The 23439-nt window shown below is 37.6% G+C and overlaps 1 protein-coding gene across 1 annotated transcript in view; it reads right to left on the bottom strand.

Moving 5' to 3' along the window:
- The window catches only part of LOC107186493 (discoidin domain-containing receptor 2-like), a 111016-nt gene that overhangs the window by 64283 nt on the left and 23294 nt on the right, over positions 1-23439 (bottom strand). The window contains exons 7-8 of the mRNA XM_015574356.1: positions 18411-18566; positions 13125-13300 (exon numbers count right to left, since the gene is read on the bottom strand). Coding sequence (XP_015429842.1) covers positions 13125-13300; positions 18411-18566 — 332 coding nt within the window. The remainder of the gene's footprint in view (positions 1-13124; positions 13301-18410; positions 18567-23439) is intronic.

Raw genomic sequence — 23439 nt, forward strand, 5'->3', positions numbered from 1 at the left:
ATTCCCCTCACCTTGTTTCGTCGCACCTCTACACCCACTGCGTCGTCCGAATGAAAAGCGTTTAAACGGTGTGCGTCACGATCAAACCGGCCGAAGATAATAAATTCGATGAAATTTAATGAAATCACGCGCGCTTCCTGTACTTTCAATTATACGACATTCCTTCTCCCGGAAATTCAATGTTCCCTGGCCCCTCGCGGACGGATCATCGGAAATCCAATATGGCGCTGGTCCGAAATTTAGATACCCTTTGCGTAACCGTTTCGCGAGTGCAACAATTGGTTTCCGATGAAATTGAATTTCGTCGACGCATTTTATAACGTGACTGGCTACCTAAACGTTCGTTAGGGGGTATTCTCAGTCGGAGACGTCATTTTTAAGCAATTTTTAGAACTAAGAATTATTAGACCAAGGAACTTGCCTTTGTTTGTAGGTGTTTGTGCATATTTCAGGAAAGCACCGTGAAATTTTTCGGCAATTCACTCTAATGTTAACAAAGTTATTACGTGTTATTTGCAGGGTTTCGCTCTGAATAGCTGTTGCCACGATTGACGTTGTTGTATTCATGGGAACAAAAAAATCACAGGTAATCTTACTCTACAGAAAAGTGGCTATCTTGTGAACTGTTATGAAACAGAACAATTTTTTTTAACAAATATGGTAACCGTGTAAAGCAAAAATTCATTAAATTTGAAACTTCTTCAGGCGATAAAAAAAACTATTGCAGATATTGACATAATAGTGGTTCACAAAATAAACAGCGTCTATTTTATATATACGTCAAAGTTAAAGTAGATTGATTAACTCATTGAGATATCGTGGCAGCCAATTTAGAAAACATGGTTTCAAGGAAAATACGTTTACTTGTGCAGCGGTACACCTACTCTTACAATCGTTATAACTTTGTCATTTCAATGAATTAAAGCACATCACTTTGGGGAAACATTTTCAATGTGATATACTTTAAGAAATTTTAATTTTAAAAAAATCGATTTTTTATTCTTAACCATTGTTAATCCAGTGATTCTTAAATCAGTAACTCTACTATGATTGAATATCGTTGATCTCGTTTGTAAAATTGCATATTGCCAATGATACATTGAAAAGTAACGAACTGTGAAACAGCGCTGTCCAGGTATTGTTATAAAGTCTGTTAATATAGATACGTGTACGTACGTGAAAAATTCAAATGGATCGTTATTTGTTTGAAGCATGAAAATTCGACGTCGAAAATCGGTAAATTGTGGAGCCACGTGAATGAAAAACAGATAAGTTAAAAAGGTTATACGTGTAATGGTTTCTCCGCTAGGTTAAATATCGGATAAATGATCGCGTCGGGCCGAAATAACGAGGGATCTGAAAATCGTTATTAATAATTTCATAAGAACATTTCGTGTAAATTTATGCGACACAGGGGCCGGGGAAAATTTTAAATCGCTCATTTCACGCACCCACCGTGGTTTGTCCACTCGCGATTTATGCCCGTTCGCCGGGCAGGAATTTCATTTAAATAATTTTACGGAGATATAATTCGAAACGAATCTGTTTCGGCTGTCTCGATGGTAATGCAAGAACATATTGCATGGATCGATCGAGCGAGAAGCATGACGAGTAGAGCGAACAAGCTTCGTTGTTGCATGCATTTAACTTGTTCGAAGTTCAAAAGTTCAATGAAACGAATAAATTCCTGGTTTGAAAATTGTATGATGGTAATTTCTAATGTTTAGGTATTTCGTCATAGATCGTAACAGCTGAGTTTTCAATGTTTGAAAGTCTTAGATGTCTACATCTGTATATTTATAAATTTATTTAATACTGACGGAATTGTAGAGGTATTTGATAATGGTACTAGTGTTAACTTATGGAAGAATTCCTATTGAATTTCAAAGAGTTCCATTTCTTCGAATTTTTCTATGTTTATGTTTTTTTACAACCCTCTGAAGCACGAATATGAGAATGCCACTGAGAAATCCTTATGCTGACAATTGTATGCGCTCGAAATAAGGGTTGCTGTGCAGGACACAGAAAGACAGAATACAGTAGCGTCGCACATGGCTTGAATATAGGACGCTGACATAGAATATGTAGTCAGTATGTCTACAATTTAATAACCGTCTCTGTTCATAATACAAAGAAAATTTGTTGCTTTCCAATTTCATCCATTTGTATATACAAACTAAAATTTGTTTCACAACGTAAATCTGTGCGAGAGTGGGTACATAATACTGGAACTACTGATGATAATGATAACACATCTATTTTGATCGATCGAGACAGATAATAAACTATTGAATATTTACGAATTTAGAAATTAACTAATTTCTTCACTTTCAAAAAGTTGCAAAAGATCTGATGAAATGTATTGTTATAATATTTAACGTTATAATATTAATCGTTGTTGTGAGTGCAGTGACAAGTCATTTTAACAAAATTCATCCAATTCTTCAGACTTCCACCACTTTATTACGCTTTATTTATACTATAATATATGACAATGACATAATTTATACTAAAAAGTACTCACCCAATACTATCAGCAATTGTCAAATTTCAAAATTTTCGGAAATTAGATCAAAACACTCAAGAACACAGAAAACATCGTAATATAGTGTTGCATACACATGTATACGTATCACGATCGACGTTTGTCGATATACTGATCGAAACGACGGCGTTGTGTGACTGCAAAGACGTGGAAGAATTTAAAACCGTTCCAAAAATAATAGCATGTCCTGTTTTTACCCTAATACCTGGTCTCAGACGGATTTCGCCTATCCTCCGTTACGTCCCGACAACCACAATTCTTCTTTTGAATTTCACGAAATTATAAATTCCACTATGTTGGACAATGCGGAACGTCGAAATTATCGAAGTATAACAGTAACGAAAACTTTAATAACGAACTTCACTTAAATTGAGAATTAGTCGTGTTACAAGCATTGGTTGAACAAAATGCGTTTTCAAAGTTTAGGAGAATTTTGCTTTAATTGTGGCGTGTTGGGGCTTATATAAACTTGGTTTCGTTGTGATTGGTGGGTGATGTGTTCTGTGATTGGTCAGAAGTCTTGGGCGATTTTATATAAAGTCTGTCGCCGACGAACGGAACTTTAGAGGAAGACAATTGTGCTAAGGTAAGCAGAAATTTACCACGGGTCGAAATGACAAAAAATTAGTTATACACAGTACGAATTCCTGAATTTTGTTATTTTTATTTTGCAAAAAATTACCAACCCATAGGGCAACGCTTACATTATACAATTATTGAAACCACTAAGCAACAGAAAATCAAAAACAAATTAAATTTAACTATAGATTATTTCAAATTATATTAATTATACTACTCACTATTAAGCCATTAGGAAACATTGTAAAACAACAAGAAATACAATATACCCAATAGAAATAAAGCTACTTGTTCTTAAAAATTAATATCTTCAAACTAAATTTACTTAATTTCAGATCACTGAGGGTTGGTAGCTTTTTGCATGATTTGGCCCAATCGACCCTTCGATGTGGCCTGTCGTACGTGATACCCAAGTGTTTGGTGAATCGCGAGGTGTCATGTCGAGTGGTAATAAAAGAATTTACCAGGCCATAAAAACATTCCAGACGATTCACCTTCGAAAATTGGTCGTGTTGTACGACGGGAAAGTATACAGGAAGTTAACCCTCATCGGACTCTTATAGCAATTCGAGACATTTTTCTCCTAAGAAATGTATTCTGTCACGTACAGGTAAATTTAGCTAACACTTCATAACTTTTATGTTAAGAAATCTACAAATTTAACAATTTAGAAGAATGAGGGACGGAGGAGAGTTATCCCCTTTAGCAGTCGGAAAAAAATGGTGACACCAAGGAAATTTTTTTAAAGAAAGCAAAAAAGATATGGTAAAAAAAAACTCCCTGGCTTTTATTTGTTATACATTCAAGTAAATGAACAAAATTTGTGTTCCAATATTCCTGCATTGTAGATGGCGCCAATCGTATTGATCCAAAATTGGACTGTACAAACGGTGCCTATCATAACAGAAAATATTTTTAATCGATTTTAAAAATTCTTGTGGCATTCTTTGTGTAATTGAATCAGTTATCGCATAACATACTGTTGCAAATTTTAAAGCATAGATTCTTTTGTTATTCATCACAATAATATATGTAAAACTTCCTTCCTTTTTTGCATGTCTGTGTTAAAATTCATACCAAATGCGGCTATTTTATTTTTTCGACTTCATGATAGGACGTACAATAGACATTGCAGTAAGATTCAATCATTTTTATGAAATTTTGATTTCGGACTACTCTATATCGAAATATTGTAAGCACCGTTTGTACAGTGTAATTTTGGATCAACACGATTAGCGCCACTTACAATTTGCCATGCGGTACGAATACGGAAACAAAAATTTTTTTTATTTAATCTATAATAAATAATGGCCAGGTAGTTTTTGTCATATTTTCTTTCCAATCTTTAATAACAATTCCTGAATATCACTTTCTTTCGGGCCGCTAAAAGGTTCATGGGCCTTAAGGGAGTATCCGATTGTAAACAGCTAAAAATGAACGAATATTGGAGAATATATTACGAAGAAAGCATTAAACCAATCTCTTTGAAACTTTGAAAATACTTTATTGTACAGTTAAGCTGGATACAAATATTTTTAGTTTCACGACAAAGTTATAAATATTATTGTTATAAGGATTTATGTGCAGCTGGTGAGTAAAACAGGTGTTTTCGCGCTGGGGTATGTAACTAAAACAACGTTCAACCAACTGTCTCAGCCTTGCATGTACATATTCTTCAACATCTTTTTCACAGCATGAACCTATGTTGAAGTTAAAAAATGCAAGATTGAAAAATGATGACATTTTTTTAAGAAAAGGTAATTTTTTTTATGTAAAAATGCCAAAAGGTATGATTTATTGAAACAATAAAATTATAAATGCAGAGTAATGCTGTGAAGAAGATGTTAAAGAATATGTACACGCAATGCCGGGTGAGTTGGTTAAATAAGTTTTTAGTTACATTCCCCGGCATGGAACACCTTTTACTGCTCACCGGCTGCACATAAATCCTCATAACTATACTATTTTTAGTAACTAAAAATTTTTATATTCAATTTTACTCTACAATAAAATATTTTCAAACTTTCAAAGATTTTGGTTTAACACTAAACCTGCCGAACCCTTCAGTAAGGTAGGGTTTAGAACGGCAAAACCGGTCATTTGACTCATTCATTTTCAGTCCGTTTATACCATGCTCCCCCCTTAAACGCTGCTTCCTATTGTGCGTCGTTCGAGAACACGTGTCCTCCAGTTCAGTCTTCGGGATTGAACACCAACACCCCAAACGAAATTCATACTGCAACCCTCCACAGAGATCCCGTCCCCGGATAAACATCGTCAAAAGCAGTGTATGTAAGTGTATCGAGTGGTCCGGATGAACACTCTCAAAGAGAAAGGGGGTAGGTGGCGGCTGCCAGTCTGCAGGAATTGCAACGAGGTCAGCCGAATAAAAAAAGGGGAATCGCGACACTCGACGGCTTTGGGAACGGTCGGGACGGGACAAGTAGCAGGTGGCTAATGCCAAAGGGGGTTGGTGGCACGGGACCGGTCGCTGGAACGCCAGAAGGAGGATGCCTACGTGTGTAGACAGGCTCGCTTACGGACGGGTGAACGGGCTAGATAACGCACGTCTCCTCGCGCCGACAATACGCCCGTGCGACCGGCTCTTTTAATTAAGTGGAGTCAGCTCGATTGCGTGCCGACCCTCGGTCCCCACACTATCCCCACCCTACCCCTGTGTCACCGACGGTGGCCGGTAAAAATTTACTCAGCGGGAATTATATTGGTTCCATCGCCGACGCCGCGGAAGACTTGAGCAGCTCGCGGCGACGGTCGATTCGTGGAAACCGGGTACTCTCTCCCTCTTACGGAACCTCTTTCAGCTAAAGTGCTTCGTAATAAATGCGACCACCGGAAGCGGTGAGCTTTTTGTTTTTGTTACAATTACCCGATGAGAGGATTGGCTGCGTTTCGAAACGCGGGATTTTTGGTGAACTTCCACTAATTACATTTTGTCTGGGGGTTTCCGTGGTTTCGGCGTGAGGCAGCTTGCACTTTTAGCAAAATTTACTGCGATCGAATTTTATATACAGGGTGAACCACGAAACGTGATCGGCTTAGATTATTATATTGCTAACTGTTCCATGGAATTTTTTTCGCTGTTGTAACATGATTCAAGAGAAACTTTAATTTTGTGTTAACAGCATCAGTTCTCTATAGATGAACCTATAATTGTTTTCCGGCCTTCTTATAGCGGATACTGAGACGAATTCGGCAAGCATCGTAAAAAAAATTTGTTCTTCTTTTAAACCAAAGAAATATTAAGAAAATGTCATTTACTCTGATTCAAACGATGTTCAAAGTGGTGTCCATCAGCTGCAATACAATCGCGTAGACGGTTAAAAAACGACAGCTTATTTCGATTTATGACGTCTGCTATCATGCTTAAGCATCCAAAAAAATTTGTCATCGAACAGCTAGCAGTACACTAATCTAACCTGGATATAGGTACAACAAATAGGTGTTTACGTTAAAAAAAATCAAGGTGACCTTGAAATCTCTGAAATGCCTCCACCCACAAAAAAGCGTGTACCTTATAAGATGTACCCCTTGATGTCATTTAGGTTCCGCGCCTCAAAATTTTTATAAAATGAACTGTTAAGTCATTATTCGAGGTGATCAAGATAGCTGAGACACCCTGTATATATTGTATTTACTGAGTTGATCCGTATTTGGAAAATGAATCGCTTGATCCTTTATACAATTGCGGATAAAAGACTAACAAGGGAACATCTCCAGAACGAGAATTTTGTTTTCGTTCTAGCTGGCATGAATTTGTAGAGAATTTAACACTATTGAACATGTATTTTTTGTTTCTGCGAAAAATCTGTTTGAGGAGGTGAAACAGCCCCTCAAAGTTCGCTACTCGTAACATACTTTTTACGATTACGTCTGAACTATTGACCGTATCGAAAAATGTTCGAAACAAAAGTTGCGCAATTTTTAACGTAGAGTTATATGGATCGTCGTAAAACTATGTTATCTGCGGTTTAAGAAAAAAACTCACACATCCAAGAGTGTCAAAATTGTTGTTAAGTTGTTAGAATATGGTTGTAATTATATTGAGATGAAATGCTGGTAACTTCAAAATATAAAGTGCTAAAATATATTGTATTGTTAAATACTGTACTCAATAATTCGCTCTTGCAAACACTGCGGTGTTTTATTATTTTATATAATAAAAGTTATAATCAACTATTTCTTATAAAGACTGTTTAGAAAAGTGTTTGCAGAGTATTTTAACAATACTAAACATTTTCCACGGAACTAGAGCCAGAGCGATATTTCCAACTTCTCCAAGCGATAAAATGTGCATTCGACACACCTAGGCAAACTGCAGAAATTTAATTAATGTTTATGGCCAGTTTTAATATAGCTAGCGTCACGTCTGCGTCAGACTATTGTTTTGCGCCTGTCTTAAGTTGAACTCGTTGGTGCAAACAGGTTTGAGGAGAAAGCTTCCGAGACGAATTGAGCTGCGCCGTCTGGCCTCCATTATTTCCCATCGTTCACCAACCTGTTAATTACTGTCTTCCGTACATTTCCCAGAGAGGCCGAAGTCACGGCGCTGCCCATTGACGTGAACAAAGTTCAGGTTATTATTAATCCAATTACGACAACTTTAGGACAGCTACCATTTTCGTATCTTTTATTTTTGTGCGTTGGTCGTCGTAACTTTCTCACTAAATAAATATTATTAGAAATTCAATTTGAACCAAATTTAATGTCCATCTTTCCAAGTTTCATTTTATTCTTAACTTCGAGCGATCTTTTATTAATTCGATATCCTTGTCACTTCGTCCCAGTCGACTGTACATATTTCTTTAATGACTTTTCTGTTCAACACTAAAACATTAATCCTTTGAGTGCCGACTGTGGCTTTTCGGTGATAATAAATTCTTTATATTTCTCTTCTTCTTTGAAAACATTTAGACATCCGTTCGACTCCGTTAAAAATAAATTTGTTTAACCATTTCACCCGCATCACATACAAATTAATATTTCAGTAATCCAGATTTACTATGTCAATTAGCACAGCCACACGTAAAAAGTGGATCTGTTATGCATCTTCATTTATAATTATAATTTCAGTCTCAATTTTCGACCAATAAAATATGATTAACACTAGAACTACCGACGATAAACGCTTATTTGCTTCGATCGGTGGATAAACGTGAAAAACTTTTGAAAATTTAGAAATTTAGAAACTGACTAATTTCTTCACTTTCATATCGTAATAAAAGGTGCAAAAGATCTGAGACAATGTATTGTCATAACATTTTAATCGTCGTTGTAAGAGTGTATTGACTAGTTATTATATCAGTTCTAGTGTTATATTATATATAGCTAACTGTGATAAAAGTAACAAAAATTGTCAAATGGCGCCGAATGAAAAATAGCATTAGACCGTCTCAAAATATTAAAATGGTCTTGTGAATCAATTATGTCACTTAATATATACAAAAATACAACAAAATATTTCTTTCGTAATATTAAATAATTTGTAAACGAAAGGGTAAATATATTTCATATGTATATGTGTCATCTTTGGCATATTTCACACAGCTGACTGTCGCGTCCGTCCGCGTGGATTTCTCTTTCGAATCCGCCTGGAGTTGTAAATTCCAGGCTCGACCGTCGTGGTACGCGTCCGGTTGCGAACTGTTGCCCGCCAAATTAATTTTAGGCAACTGTTTCAATTTCTTAGTGAGAAAAACGAATAATTGCTCGACCGTTGGAGCTGGCGAATCGTGATGCGAATGTTGTCGAATGATTGTTCGATTGCGAGTTAATGCGAATGAATTGAGTCCGTGTGACTCTAGTCGTAACGAGTATGTTTTGCGAACGAGTGTTTGCGAACGAGTGTTTTCTATTGAATGTTTTCGACTGAATGTATCTTTTCGACTGTATGTATCTTTTCGACTGTGTGTATCTTTTCGACTGTCTGTTCGAGTTTCGTGTGACGTCGCGCTTCCTCAAAGTTTGATGAAGGCGTGACCAAAACTCGCCTCCTTATTGGTGATGCCCTGAAGGGGAAGGCAAATTTCTCGGGTTTTTCACGCGACGCGGAGGTGGAATACCTCTCCTTCAGGGCGAAGCGGACGTCAGGAAAATATCGCGCACGTGGTCGCGGTGCGAGTTGACCGCGACGAATTTTCGAGTCTCTCAACGGTAGGGTTTTATGATTATATTGTCTGCGAGTCAGCGCGCCCCGGTAAGGCCCGGCGCGGATGGGTCCCAGGTTACCGAGCGCATGTGGCGGACTGCAGACCAAATGTTCGCTTCTTTTGTCTATTATTCTCTTTGTGTTAACGAAATTAAAATTGCAAAGGGTCGGTCTTGCAAAATATATAAATTGACTGAAAAAAAGGAATAAAATAATAAAAAGTAACGGTATCGTCTGACTGTATAACCGTCGTTTCGGTCTACGACGGAACACTGACCATGTGATTTTTTATACTTCACTAGGTTTTACATGCTAAGATAATCCACCCATGCACAATATGCGCACAGTATAACGAAGAATAAAAAACAAGAAAAATGTGAATGTAAAAGTGCAATCATTATTCAACCTAAATCGAATTAAACCCATTATTCAATTCCGCATACGGAATTTTAGTTCGTTCAATTCCACAATGGTTTCAGACGAAACCCGGTCTCGCCTCTGCTTTTCCTTCGACCTCTTGCTTCGTTAAATACCAATTCTCCAAGAAACACGTTTTCCGTGCATTTACATATTTCCGCGTTCTCCGTCGCGTCTCGTTTCTTTCGTTCAATACAAAGGGGGAAAAAGTCGGAATGCCTTCGCCCCGGAGGTGGTGGTAGTTTCTCCTCTTTATTTTTTTCTTCCCTTTGTGTATTCTCGCGCGCTGTTCACCTTTCCTTCCGTCGTCGCCACGCGTTCTCCAGCGCAGTTCGCCGCGCCAACAGCGGTAATTAATTTTTCGTGTTGAGGCCTGGGCCCCGGCTCTCTCATTACGACCGACGTTGCAGAGGGGACAGAATTTTTGGTGATGTGGAACACCGCCCATCACGAATGGACAACAAATATACAACATTAACACATTGACTGCCACGTGAGCCACATATGAACTTTTGAAAATTTACAAAGGTTATAAAATAAGGAGATTAAAAGTTCCCTTACGCCAATTTGGAAGTTTTTGATTTTTCACAACTAGAATACTGAATTTAAAAATCGCAAAAATTCTCTACCGCATACCCCGGAAATACTATCTGTCAGATTTTATTCATTAAACAGGCAAAATAGAGGAAAAACCGACAATCCGAATTTTCCCTATTACTACCCTCCTAGTCCAGATAGATGGTTGAAACTTGACACAAACTATTTATTCTTGATAAGATATCGAATGATATACCACAAGTCCAAATCGATGTAAGGACACTGTTCACCCCCTTTTCCTTCTATAGGTACCCTTTGTAAGTTACATAATGTCTCCACTTTCGTAACGTTGTAAAAGTTGCTAAGGATCTCAGAAAACGTAATATAATAACATTTTAGTGATTGTTATAAGAGTACTGACAATTCCTTTTGACTCGTTTGGCAGTTCTAGTGTTACATACCGTTAGAAAATTTTGCGTAAGAGTAGTATCGCAGTATAATTTAATACAAGACCAACAAATCTCTGTTAACTAAATGCATATATTTTCCATAACTTTAAAAATGAAACAAAGTGTGTCTGGCTACGTACGGCCTTTTTCATGGTGGCAGTCAACCTGTTAATAATTCTCCTGCGCACCCTGGATAGGAATTTACGAGGAAGATATAGACATTCCTCTCTTTAAATAAAATGCCAAGATACGTCGTCTCCATTCGCTTTGAAGAATTTTGAAACATGGAATTCGCCCGCCGGAAACTGGCCACGTTAATATCTGTTGGCCTGATATCACGAAAGAAGTGTAATAAAATGCGAATGACTGGGTGGCCAATATGAAACACAGTGAAAATTTCCTTCGGTGACATTTTTTTCTCGAACGATATTACTTGAACGATATGTTCACTAGGATACGGAGTTAGAAAGTTATTGGAAGTTTTCGATGCGGTTGCTGATTTTACGTGCTGTCTTTTTTTCCCATGGCTCGGGCGATTTTCTTTGAGTATGTACAGCGAATAGAATATTTGATAGTGTTGTCGGTGAGAAGACTTTAGAAGATAAAAGGAACATTGGTTTTATTTTGTAAAAAATTTGTCTCAACTGTGCTCCACTAAGGATGAAGGTAGATTTATATTATTTTTGGGCAGAAGTGGAATATCATGTGCTTCTTTGGAGTGTACTTAGAATGTACAGTTAAAGAGAATAATCAGTAAATACTAGATAATGTATTCGTACTTACATTCTACGTAAAACTGTACTTAGCAATGTATCAATAAATTCTATATACAGAAAGAGTTTCGAAAGATGATGACTTTCAATAACTCGTAAATTATTTGTAACGAAAAAATGTTTCAGAAAAATATTGCATGGTTTCCAAGGGGACATACAGTACTGTAATCGATTTGTTGTTACTCGGCTTCTTTATCGAGATATGCAAATCACCTTCCGTTCTTTAAACCAAATGAGAACATTTTTTCATACAATTCACAAGATATTTGAAACAGTCATCTTACGAAACTCACCTTGTATATAATTTATAGGTAATATATATTTCTGTTCCTTTTTTAACTACTAATTCGTAGTGTCGCTTACAAAAATATTCGAAAATGACGATATATTCAGCATTAAACTGTTCTTCAACTCAACTTCTATACACAGAATTTCTTCTAAAACCACTTTCATGGTATTTCTATATTGACGTTAAAAGCACTGGGACACTCTCTTCGACTAGATAACGTTGACTTTCCAAGCAAAATCTTACAAGATTCCCGGATTAAACGATTCCTAGAAGTAGAAGTCATTTATAATTCGTGATTATCGAGGTCAAGACGTTCAAGATTTCCCAGGCAACACCATATTCCTTTCGAAACCTCGTTCCAACCGTCGATTCACGATCTCGTTCGCCCTTTACCGGCTTCAACGAAAATATTTGGCCAACCCCACCCCCGACTCCTCTCAGCTTCCATGGCCAGCATCCAAAGCCATCGTGTCTAACACGGCTAAGACGTTTTCCATGATTGCTCAAAAGCCTTTTCGCCGAACGGCCCCTGGAAAACGGAGAGCAAATAGGTCGGGGGTGGCCCATCCCTTCGGTTCGGTTTATTAGGGACAAAATGAATCTCGTCGTAGCAGGGGAGATCGAGTCGCGCCATAGAAAAATCGCGTCCCCTCATTCCCCACCTGTGTGGAGAACGAAGGGAAACAGGATCGACGTCGTTTACCAAATTGGCAGCGTCGAGTTAAGGCATTACTCTCGGTCGGTAACAAGACGATAATTCAATGCTTCGTTCTCCGGATCGCCTAGCCCTTGTTACGTATCGAACGAAATACCACGACGATCGTCTCGAGTTACTAACAATTATCGTTTCGTCGGGAATGTGACGTACGAAAAAAAAAAAAAGGTCATCCGCTATGTGACGTGAAAGACACACGGCAGCGAAGCCGGGGTTGAAATAAATGCGTCCCGGTTCCCGTGGATTTTAAATGAGATTCGAGGTCAATGTAAACTTTGGGTACGGAAGGTAATTCGAAAGTTTTAAACGATGGATTCAGCCGGCTGATTGAATTCCCTTGGAAAATTCTACGACTCGCCTGTTTGTTCACCTTTTATTTAGGTTTCCGTATGCTTCTGTTGTAATCCCGTTTAAATCGCGCGTTTCTTTTAAATCAATTAAAATGGAAGAGTAGGAAGAAAGACGTGGTTTTCGCCAGGGTTATCTACCTACCGTCACCCGTTGACGCGCGTTTTAATCTCATTCGGGACGTAAAACGCCGCCATCCCGGACATCGAGTTAGCAGAGAAAACTTTAATAATCCGGTTAGTGAAATCTAGTCTTTCGAGGGAGTTTGGAGTTCGATAAATTATGTTTGGTTCGAGTTCGTCTCACCTTTAGATCGCCGTGCTGATCGTAGAATGTGGACGGCACGAGGGCCGCTTTGGTTCTTCGGTTACGATAAAAGATGAACATGATCGCTGCTAGGAGCATTACGATCACTGTTGTTAGGATCCCGATCACCAGACCGACGAACTGCTTCGATTCTGGCTCCCGGCTCTTTTCTGGAACTAATTCGAAATATTTACATATAGATACAGATATTATAATGCATCTTTGTACTTGGTTTGGGGCAGAGTTAGGCAGAATTTTATTCGAATAATACACAGTGAAAAGCAGCAGTATCTAAGGGTCTCGCTCTGAGCTTTAAACAGTTAATGAGATTAAATAATTGTTCGACAAATGTCGATTCATTCATAAAGAAGTATTATTTTATTACAAAAATTGAAATTTCCACGTTTAAACAATTATAAATGACGAAATACTTTTTTTTATCTTTTATGCGTTATTCGAAACTTTTTATCTAGATAATGAGTTGCCATAATTAATAGTTTGCCCATCTCTGGTCTGGGGTTTCGCCACTTAATACGATTGTCAATTAATCAGGCAGCAGAGCTGCCATGCGAGTTTGTCACTTTTCTACTTACTAGTGTCTTCCACTTACATGGATTAATAAAACCAAATGAGAACGCATAGATTCATAGGGGAAGTGACATTTCCTACGTTAAACAGAAAGTATATCAATGCAAGGAGAATGATGCCGTTATACCAGTAGTTCTACGAAAATTGGGCATTTTGGTGTGCTAAAGCCATAGCCAATATCAAAACTTGGATTATGGTATATTTTTTATCTTGAAACAGAAGGAAATTATCCCTTCCCTTTGTAATCTAACTTGAATAATATTTTTTTGTGGAATAATATCTTTTAGATCTCCACTTTCCACTGAAAATATCAATCCCCTGGCGGGTGATCACTTCAATACTGAACGAAGTACCGTTTATATTTCCAAAATGATCTAAAACAATCTACTTTTTTCATTGTGAAATTAATTGTAGACACATTTAATATATTATTAAAGTAAGTTTTTATTCAAAATTACTTTATTACTTTCCGCAATTTTTCATTAAATTTACGTGATCAGTTTCATACGCCAGTTCCTTGTTGTTTATGAAATTTAACAAATTGTAAGAAATAATTACGCGTCACGATTAGTGTCGATTCAGTTTTTAACGTCAACCGTAATCTGAGATACAGAAGCGTCTCATTTCCGCTCGGTCGTCTTGTACACATTAAAACAGTGTGAGCAGCCTGTTTGTGAGTGAAATACGCTTGGAAGTTAGTCACATTATCAGTCTATTGATACGTATAATTTTATTTATTTCCATTTGTGACAAACAATAAACTTGCTTTGGTAAATGGTTCTAAGATTATCTTCATTTTTCACGAAGTTCATCAGTCCCCTGTCGCCAGTCTCTTACCCAGAATAGTGACAAAGAGATTATACATACAGTAGGTACAGATGACGTCTGAACACTCAGTGCCGAGGATCCCTCGAACATTCATCGACGATTTACTGTAGATTGCTTCGAAATGAACTAATAATTTCTATTTAAAGTGTCGAATGAAATATATAATGCTGAAGTTTACAAACCACGTGGCAGCAATAATGAAACCACGATAAATCTAGGAAAATTGAAGCAATCAATTTTCTACAAATTTACTTAGTTTCCTCCATTTACGACTGAATTATGTCGTAAGACTGTTCAATAGCATGCAATTAGCCGAGGTGACGAAGAGTGAAACGACGACCCCGCGGTTCGATTCGTACGTGCTTTTCAAGCTTCACAATCGTACGTGATCCAAGGCACGCACGCACGTGTACATGTCACCACTGTCTACCCAGGCTGACCATCGGATACACCGGGTGTACATGACCTATCACGGTGGATATTATCGTGAAGGCAGCCTCGCATAATACACGATGGGGCGATAATGATGATTGCGTTCATCGTCCTCGTCATAATTGGATCACTTACGATCAGCATTATCGATCGGTTGCTTTTACTTCACGATCCATTGATTGTTGTCATTTGACGCTGAACTCATAGAACGACAAGAAAAAAATAAATTGAATTCTTTCTGGAGTTCACCCCAAAAGCGATTTGTTATTTTTCCGTTCGAACGAATATCGTTTTATCGGCAACTTCAGATCGTTACGAACCGGGGTCTCATTTCGTTTCTCTACTAAAGTCGCGCTGTAACGCTCCGCGCAAATACACTACGAGCCGACGCGAGAGGAAACACACCCTTACACTTTGTGTATACGTTTCTTGCTGGGGCACTTTCTGTTGGCTTTCTGCAAGCTGAAGATTATTGCGCCGGCAAAGGAATATTAGTTCCGTCCCGTGAACGACCGAATGTAACGAGTCCTACAAGCATCGCATTGTGTAAATGCAAATACTTTCAATATTCTTATCGATATCTTGCGTGTACATGGTATTTAGTACAATATTTATAAATGTATTATAGAGTTACTATTTTATTCAATTATATTGTCGAGTAAATCAGAAATTATGTGTATTTAAAGATACTTGAGAGGAAAGTACAATAGTACCTCTTTAGTTGTTACTATTGTAGTCTTATCTGCAGACACATGGGTACTTATACCTATTTATTGTACGAGCAATGATCAACAATTATTGGAAGCGTGAAATTAGTTATTGGGTCTAGTAAAAAAAATATATTTCGCTATAAGTGGCGAAAATTATAATGAATAATAACGGAAAAATAGTACAGTAAATACTCGACCAATGCGAAACGAACAATGGCGTTAGTCCCCTTCTGAAACCAATCAAAAGATAATAAAGAGAAGCTAAGCAGAGGCTCGGCTTCGTGCAAAAAACAAATTTATGAGGGGCTGAAAACCTTTACGCCTTGCCACGTGTGCTTCGAAGCGGACCCGAGTTCGTCGCACTCATCAAGACGTTACTGTAGTAGGTAATTCTACATTTAATATTTGGTACCTATTTAATATCTGTATTAATATTTGGTACCAAAAAACTGAGTAATAATAGGTCCAATAAAATATAACAGAATACTCAGAAAACCTCAATGAAAATTTAATTCTGTAAAACAATCTTTGTTCGTCTTTGTAATTTAAAGCATTACAGCGCTTTAAAGTTCCAGGAAGGTCTACTCGACGATTGACACAAAAAAAGTGAAGGGGGGATCGAGCACAATTCAGTCTATTTGCATTGCAGAAAGTAAAATAAGTCCCGTGAACTCGGTCGTAAAAACGGTCGATTAAACTTAATATCGTCCGGACGACTCAAAGGAAGAACTACTGGATAACAATTAGACCGTTTATCGGGCAAAACGAGGACACGGAAACGTCGGCCAGCGGGGTACTTTAGATTTACTTCTTTTAACACTTCGGCGTCAAAGTGAAGTACTCTCCGGGGAACAGAGCCGGAAGAAAGGAAATTAATTAGATTTTGCTTTCTTCCCCGACGAAAATAAAATAAAGGGACGGTACAGGGTACATTATCGGTTTATAGACCTCTCGCGGAGAAAGAGAATTCTAGGTCTCCGTCGTTTCGTCACGTTTGATCAAGAACCCAGAATTATAACGAACAGAATAGAAGACAATTATTACGTCTTGAGATGAAAGAGAGATATCGATGACAGAAGAATACTAAATTTAAATTTCGTTAGAAATTTGATGTTTACACGTTTTTTGAAATTCAAATTTTGCATTATTCCAAAAACATTTGTTCGAAAAGAAACGCAATTAAATAGGAAATAGATAATCAATTACTGGAGTTCAATAAAGGACACTTCACTTTACTCCGAAACTTCGTCGTCTGCACGGTGTGACTTCGTAATACAAAATGACAGCCTTATTTCACGGACTTATTGATATCTTCATCTACATCATTTCCCATATTCGAAAGAAAACCAAAGTGCTAAACGTGACAGCATTCACTGCCATTTGTATCGAACGCAAGAATCTTGGAATTCTCTCTTTTTTCGCTATCGTTGCCCCTTGTTTACATTAACGGGTGGTGAGGAAGTGAAGCGTATCATACGCTGCGTATTACGATCCCCATTATTGGGCAGCACTGGTTTAGCCTGTTGAACGAATGGCAGCTCTGCTATTCGCTAGTTATTGAAGGAATGGCGAATCGTGTAGCTTACTCGCGAGTGAATGGCATTTCCCCTACTCTATATCTGGTTTAAAAAAAACCGAGACTCTGTACTACATGTCGACATTTACTGACAACTATGTTAAGCACGAAAATTTTGAAATTCTGTGCTTGGATTACTATATGTTGTCTTTTGTTTATAATAGAGCGTGGAAGAAGTCCAAAACGAATGACACGCCCCATATGGTGGCAGCATTGGTACCCATATGTAGTCATCGAACACCAGAGATGGGTAAATTCATTATCTAGATAATGAATATCATTATCTAGATAATGATAAGTTCCAAATAATGAATAAAAGATAAAAGGAAGAACTTCGTCATTTTGAATTGATTATACGTGGAACTTCCAATATTTATAATAAAATAATATTTGTTCTTGAATGAAGAGACACTTGGCAAATAATAATTAGGATGACGATCGTAGATACTGCTGCTTTTCACTATGTATTATTCAAATAAAGTTGTGTGCAACTCTGCACAACGCATGGTAAATCTGCTACTACTATTAAATTTGCTACTGTATTTATATACGTATTATCGGATAAATATATAATTTATATTTCCGTTATACTTCAGACAATCTACACAGATTTTCTAATCTCGTTGTCCTATAACTACTAATAATATTTTTCGCGAATTATTACCGCAACTCGATTGATACTAGAATATTTATTTTTGCTAATTTTATATTCTATATGGGTGTATATTAAATTTTGATAAGCAGCGAAATTTTCTGGGGGAATTGCATTCACGAAAATTCAGAAAAGTGCAATTACAACATCCGATATTAACCGCATCGAACGGTTCCGTTCAAAAGCAGCCTGCAATAATGGAAATCGAAATCCAATTTTTCTTTTTCAACTATGCCCCCTTTCACCGTCATTGTACCCAATCAACATTGTTAAAGTGAACAGGAGGAACAACAAAACAGAAAAAAAAAAGGAAAAGCAACGGGGAAAAAAGGCGGCTGTTCGTGATCGGCATTCAATTTTCGTGCAGCATCGGAGCACAAACAAAAAGGTCGGCTGGAAAAAGGAGGGGGGAATAAAGAAGAGTGGAAATCGTGCGGAAAATTGCGAAAAAGGACCCTTCGATGCAACAATACCAGAAACCAGGCGGCTGTAGGACTTACGGGCGTTATCGTTGTTTTCCTCCTTATTAAAAGTGGCCTTCACTTCGTCCCTCTGCAGCGGACCCTCGTTATTCTGATAGGGGCTGCCGGTTGCCAGTACAATGCCGCTCTTGTTCCTCGGCTCCTCGTCCTCGGTGTTGTTCCATTCGGAGATTACTGCGCATCATGGATGAGGAATAATGAAATTTGCGGCCATCAAAGGAATGAAATGTCTCGGTCAATCTTTTAAACGCGCCCATATCTCTCTAATGCGGCGACAAATTAATACAACTGTCGAATCGTTTTAAATTTCTCTCACTGGTTTCGTGAACAATAAGCTTTAGTTCGTTTGCAATTCAAATGATTCGTTAGGATCATTCGCAAGTGGCAGAATTTAGAAGAGATTATTCCAAAGAATACATGAAAATTATGACATGAAATTTATTTACACGAAATTTAATTTTCGAAAGTATCAAATTTCCTGGGATATTGCATTCGACGTTCTTTTAGCTTCTCTAAATAATTATGTTATACTCCACATTATTTACATGGTCTTCTTGGGTTGGAAAAAATGCTTTTGAGTTTGAAATGGAGGATTTTATTCCAGACCAATTATATTTTATCTTTCATAGGGAGCGGTAAACTAAATGATAATATTATGCAGCACCACGTGGTGGATATGGTAGAAGAATAAAAACCTCTTTTACGTTTCGTTTTGTTGTACACATATTATTTTCATTCAGTTTCTGTATTATATTTATTTCGCGAAATTATCTCGTTTTACGATACAATCTGATTTTCATTGTAAAAATCATATTACTTAAACGTTTCAATGAATTATTCAAACGTTTCCACGAAAATAAATGTTAATTAATACAGAACTCGAAAGCTTCCAAGTGGACTACGGAAACGCGGAGAATCCTTTCATCATTCTAATTGAAAGAAAATCAAGTCTCGGAAGTTGAAAAAGTACTGTTAAAGCTACCACGTTCAGTACCGAGTGCTGTCAACAAAAAAGTATTCCACGGTCGAGCCGGAAGCATTCGGCGGAACGAGCAATTTCGCGATGCAAAATACTCGTATTTCAAACTTTCACCTCATTGCGATAAATTGCCAGCGTAGCACGGGGGCCTCCGCCGTGAAGCCTCGCCGAGTACATTGGGAGAAGGGGGAGGCGAACATTTAATTTACGGTCAGTTCAATGAGCGTCGGGCTTGAAAAGAGCACGGGCCAGCCCCGGAGAATTGTTAATTGCGTCCCGGTTCGGCTGTTAAGAGTGGACATTAATTACGAGCCGGGAAATTGCTGTCAACGATGTTCTTCGCATCCAGCCCTCTCCCCCCTCACAGTCAAGATGTCGCGGGATCGATATAAATTATATTTTCCCTATCGATGACAGCCGTTTGATGGCTCGATTCCTGTGCAAAGATGACGAGGCGGCGCATCGTTGTTCCACATTAAAAAAAATTTAAAAGCATCAAGTTTTTTATCATTCCCCAATTGTGGGGTTATATGTACCTATAATCACAAGTTGTTCAAAATGATGACCTTGACAACATATTCCAAGGTCGTTGAAATCCGGGAGGCGGTCCAACTTCTATACAGGGTGTAACAAGAGTGTTGTGCGTCCTTGTTTTTCCTTAGCTTAAATGTTATCCGAGGCTTTGATAACGGGATTTAATGAAAAACCCCGACCAATAAGAGCGTGAATCTACTGGATTCATATCTGCTAATAGAGTTTACGAGTGCTAACTTTTATAAAAGTACCTTTTTAATAACTTGTGTTTTCAGAACGTTTGAAGGACATGTTACTACACCTTTAAAAAGAATTGGTTTTAATTGCATTACTTTTTGTTAAATAATACTCCAATGAAAACTTTAAAATTGATTTTTTTGAAAGAGCGTTTCGGCGTATGCGCCCTTTTTCCGTCAATGGCCTCAATTACTTTTGCAAGATATTTGTAAGATTATTGTACGTTATAAGTGGAACTAAAAACAGTCGTTTCTTAACTGTTTACTTCAAATTATGGTAAATGATAATTTCCTAATGTTTCTTTGGTTTAGAAGAAGAAAAAATGATTCTTTAAAAGATGAGCATAAAAAAATTATAGTTTTATCTACAAAAAACTGAAGGTGACCTTGAAGAATCAGGAAAAAAAGATTGACAAAAAATTTGGTACAATCGCTTTGAAGCTCTCCTGAAAACATGTTATATTCATAAAAAAAATTGCGGTCGAACAGCTACCAGTAGAATAATTTAAGCTGATCCAGTTTCGTGGTCCACCTTGTACATTACGTCTGTTCTTGAAAGACTACAAATGCTCTAAACTCTCAACAAAAAACAACGTAAAATATTAAGGTGTTTACTTAGAAGTTACATTTGTAACGATTCGTTGAAGAATATTCTCCTTGAAACTAACTAGGTCTCTCCACACAAGAATGAAAATTATAAATTACATAATTTTTCGCTCGTCTGTAGTTCGTATTAACGAAAAATCAGTTACGACGTTGGTTATTCCGTCGATGTAACACGGTCGACTTTAAAACACAGGCGGTATGGTAAAAAGCGCGAGTATCCGTGGCACGTTGTTCGAATGAGAACACGTGGTCGCGAACCAGAAACGAAACTTACTTCCGAAGCAGACAGCCTCAAAAAGTTTCTCGCTCGTAGAAGTCGGCACGGGCCCCGTGAGCCAGCCGAAAGAGCGAAAACCATCGTTAATCATTCCCTCAGTACGCCCGATGTTTTCTCGTTCCGTGAAAGATAACTTCGATTGCTTAGCGTCGAAGTGGTTGGAATTCCACATCTTCCGGTGGGGGGCATCGTATAATTCACGTTCGCATTTCCGTGAACGTGGCGCGAATCGTTTCCCTAGATTTTTATTTAACTTTTCCTTTAATCGCTTTCCTGCCCCTGTGTGTACGTTTAATTGAATACAATGAGAATAAAATCACGTTCAAAGTTAACCTCCTATTACGCCGTGTAACCTTGACGTCACGTACCAATTTTACCAATTTTAAACAAGTAAACATGTTTTTCTGCTATTTGATGTTAAAGTCGAAAAATCTACTGTAGGAAAAACTAAAGTCTTCAAGATTGAAAATTTAGGTTACATGTGTTCACCTGGTCAGTAGTATACATGTATGGGTGAAAATTTTTTGAACGATAATTGTAAAGGAGAATGGCGAAATTTTTGGTTCTTCCAACAGCTGAAATGTAATGAGATATTATTCTTTATAGACTCTATCGTCTGAAGAATAGGAGAACGAACTGTAGCAACTACAAGTTATATTATAATGAGAAACACATTCCGTACCTTGAATATTGGAATCGTTATTTATTATCTCAACTCATTGCTTTTTAAGGTTGTTACTTAATGTTTCCTGCGTTGCTCTTATGCATACGATTAAAATATACATTTTTATCTACGAAACAGCGTTTGAATCTTTGCATTTCATGCATTCTTTTAGAAATTATGATTATTTAAAGTCAACAACTCCCAATTTATTGAACAAACCCCATGCACCTCCCTCTTTATTTGTTTTTCTCTTTACAACTTTAACACTACATGGGTGATAAATGATTACGTATTCAACATATGGAATAATGTTTCATTCATATTTTAAATGTCACGAGAACCATAAAAATGACCACTCTTTACTACCCTCTTTCGTGTTATAGAGAGTTAAGAGTAATCCATAAGTTATTTACGTGAAATTCATACAGATACGAACGTCTGTAATTTACAAAAAACAAAAATTACAATTTCTTGTTTCTGAAGTAGACATGTTAGGAAAATTTACAAACAAAATGTCAACTGCTGTTCCTACAATCTCATGGACGTAAATGTTCCCGAAACGAAATGAAGAGTCCAGTGAAACAGGGAGGTATACCACAAAATGAAAAGTAAGATTTTTATTAATTCTTGTACCTTTTGGGGTATAGTTTTTATCCCTTACTTTATATCTATATGGCAACATACATATATCAACATATATCCTACCTGTATTAAGATTGAATACAGGGTGAGACGCCTAAACAGGCCATCTGAATATCTCGGCTATTACTGACGATAGAAAAAAATGTGTTACACCAAATTTAGACCTAATTACATAATTTGATGTGAATAGTTTTTTGATAAGTAAGCGCGTAGAGATCATATGATAGTCAACTTCGTGTTTTTTAAATGGAAAGATATTTTTTTACGTACTTTCATACAAAATATGCCATTGCATGCGTCGTAAAACACTCTACTAGACGGTTCGTAAAACAACCTGTCTTTCCATTTAAAAAAACGAAATTAACCTTCGTATGATCTCTACACGTCCACCAATTAAAAAACTATTCATAAAAGCCTGAATACCTCACAACGTTATTGTTGTAGCATAGTTCCTTCTTGCAGTGGACCCCCCAAATGATCACTGGAATATTTCTTGCTTCAAGGGAAAAAGAGGCAAGTTTTTCACCTTTCAAAAGTGAAAACTTTCCAATGTCCACAGTGACAAAAGAATTTCAAGGTCTTGAAATTCCAACCAAAAATCAAGCACCATTTTCATCACGGCTGAAAATTCCATCGCGCGCTCTACGCCAGACAGCCACGCCAGGGAATCCATTGTCCCATCGATAGGAATAACGTCCCAGCTCTGACGTATCGCCGTCAGCGCACAGGGCGTCTGATTATCCCTCATCTTTCTCAATAATTCCATCGCATCCACGGGTCGGAACGACGGGGACGTGTCACCGAAAATTGGAAATCGAATCGACCCAGTCGGGGGTGGGGGATATCGAAGAAAAGGTACTCCGAAACTCATCCGTTCCTTGATCCCGTAGTTCACAGTAGAGAGGCGGCTCCTCCTCCGCGGGGTAGACACTCGGAGCACGAACAAGTTGCCGTGGCATCCTTGAAATCCGCGGGAAGTTATTTAGCCCTGGATATCTAACCACTACGAGAATTTTCTTCCCCCTATCTTATCCCACCCACTTTTTTTCTCGTACAACATCAGGCTGTTCCCTTTTTTTTTTTACATAGGTACAAGAACAACATGGTTT

This window comes from Dufourea novaeangliae, unplaced genomic scaffold (assembly GCF_001272555.1).
Source record: "Dufourea novaeangliae isolate 0120121106 unplaced genomic scaffold, ASM127255v1 scaffold65, whole genome shotgun sequence".
Taxonomy (NCBI): domain Eukaryota; kingdom Metazoa; phylum Arthropoda; class Insecta; order Hymenoptera; family Halictidae; genus Dufourea; species Dufourea novaeangliae.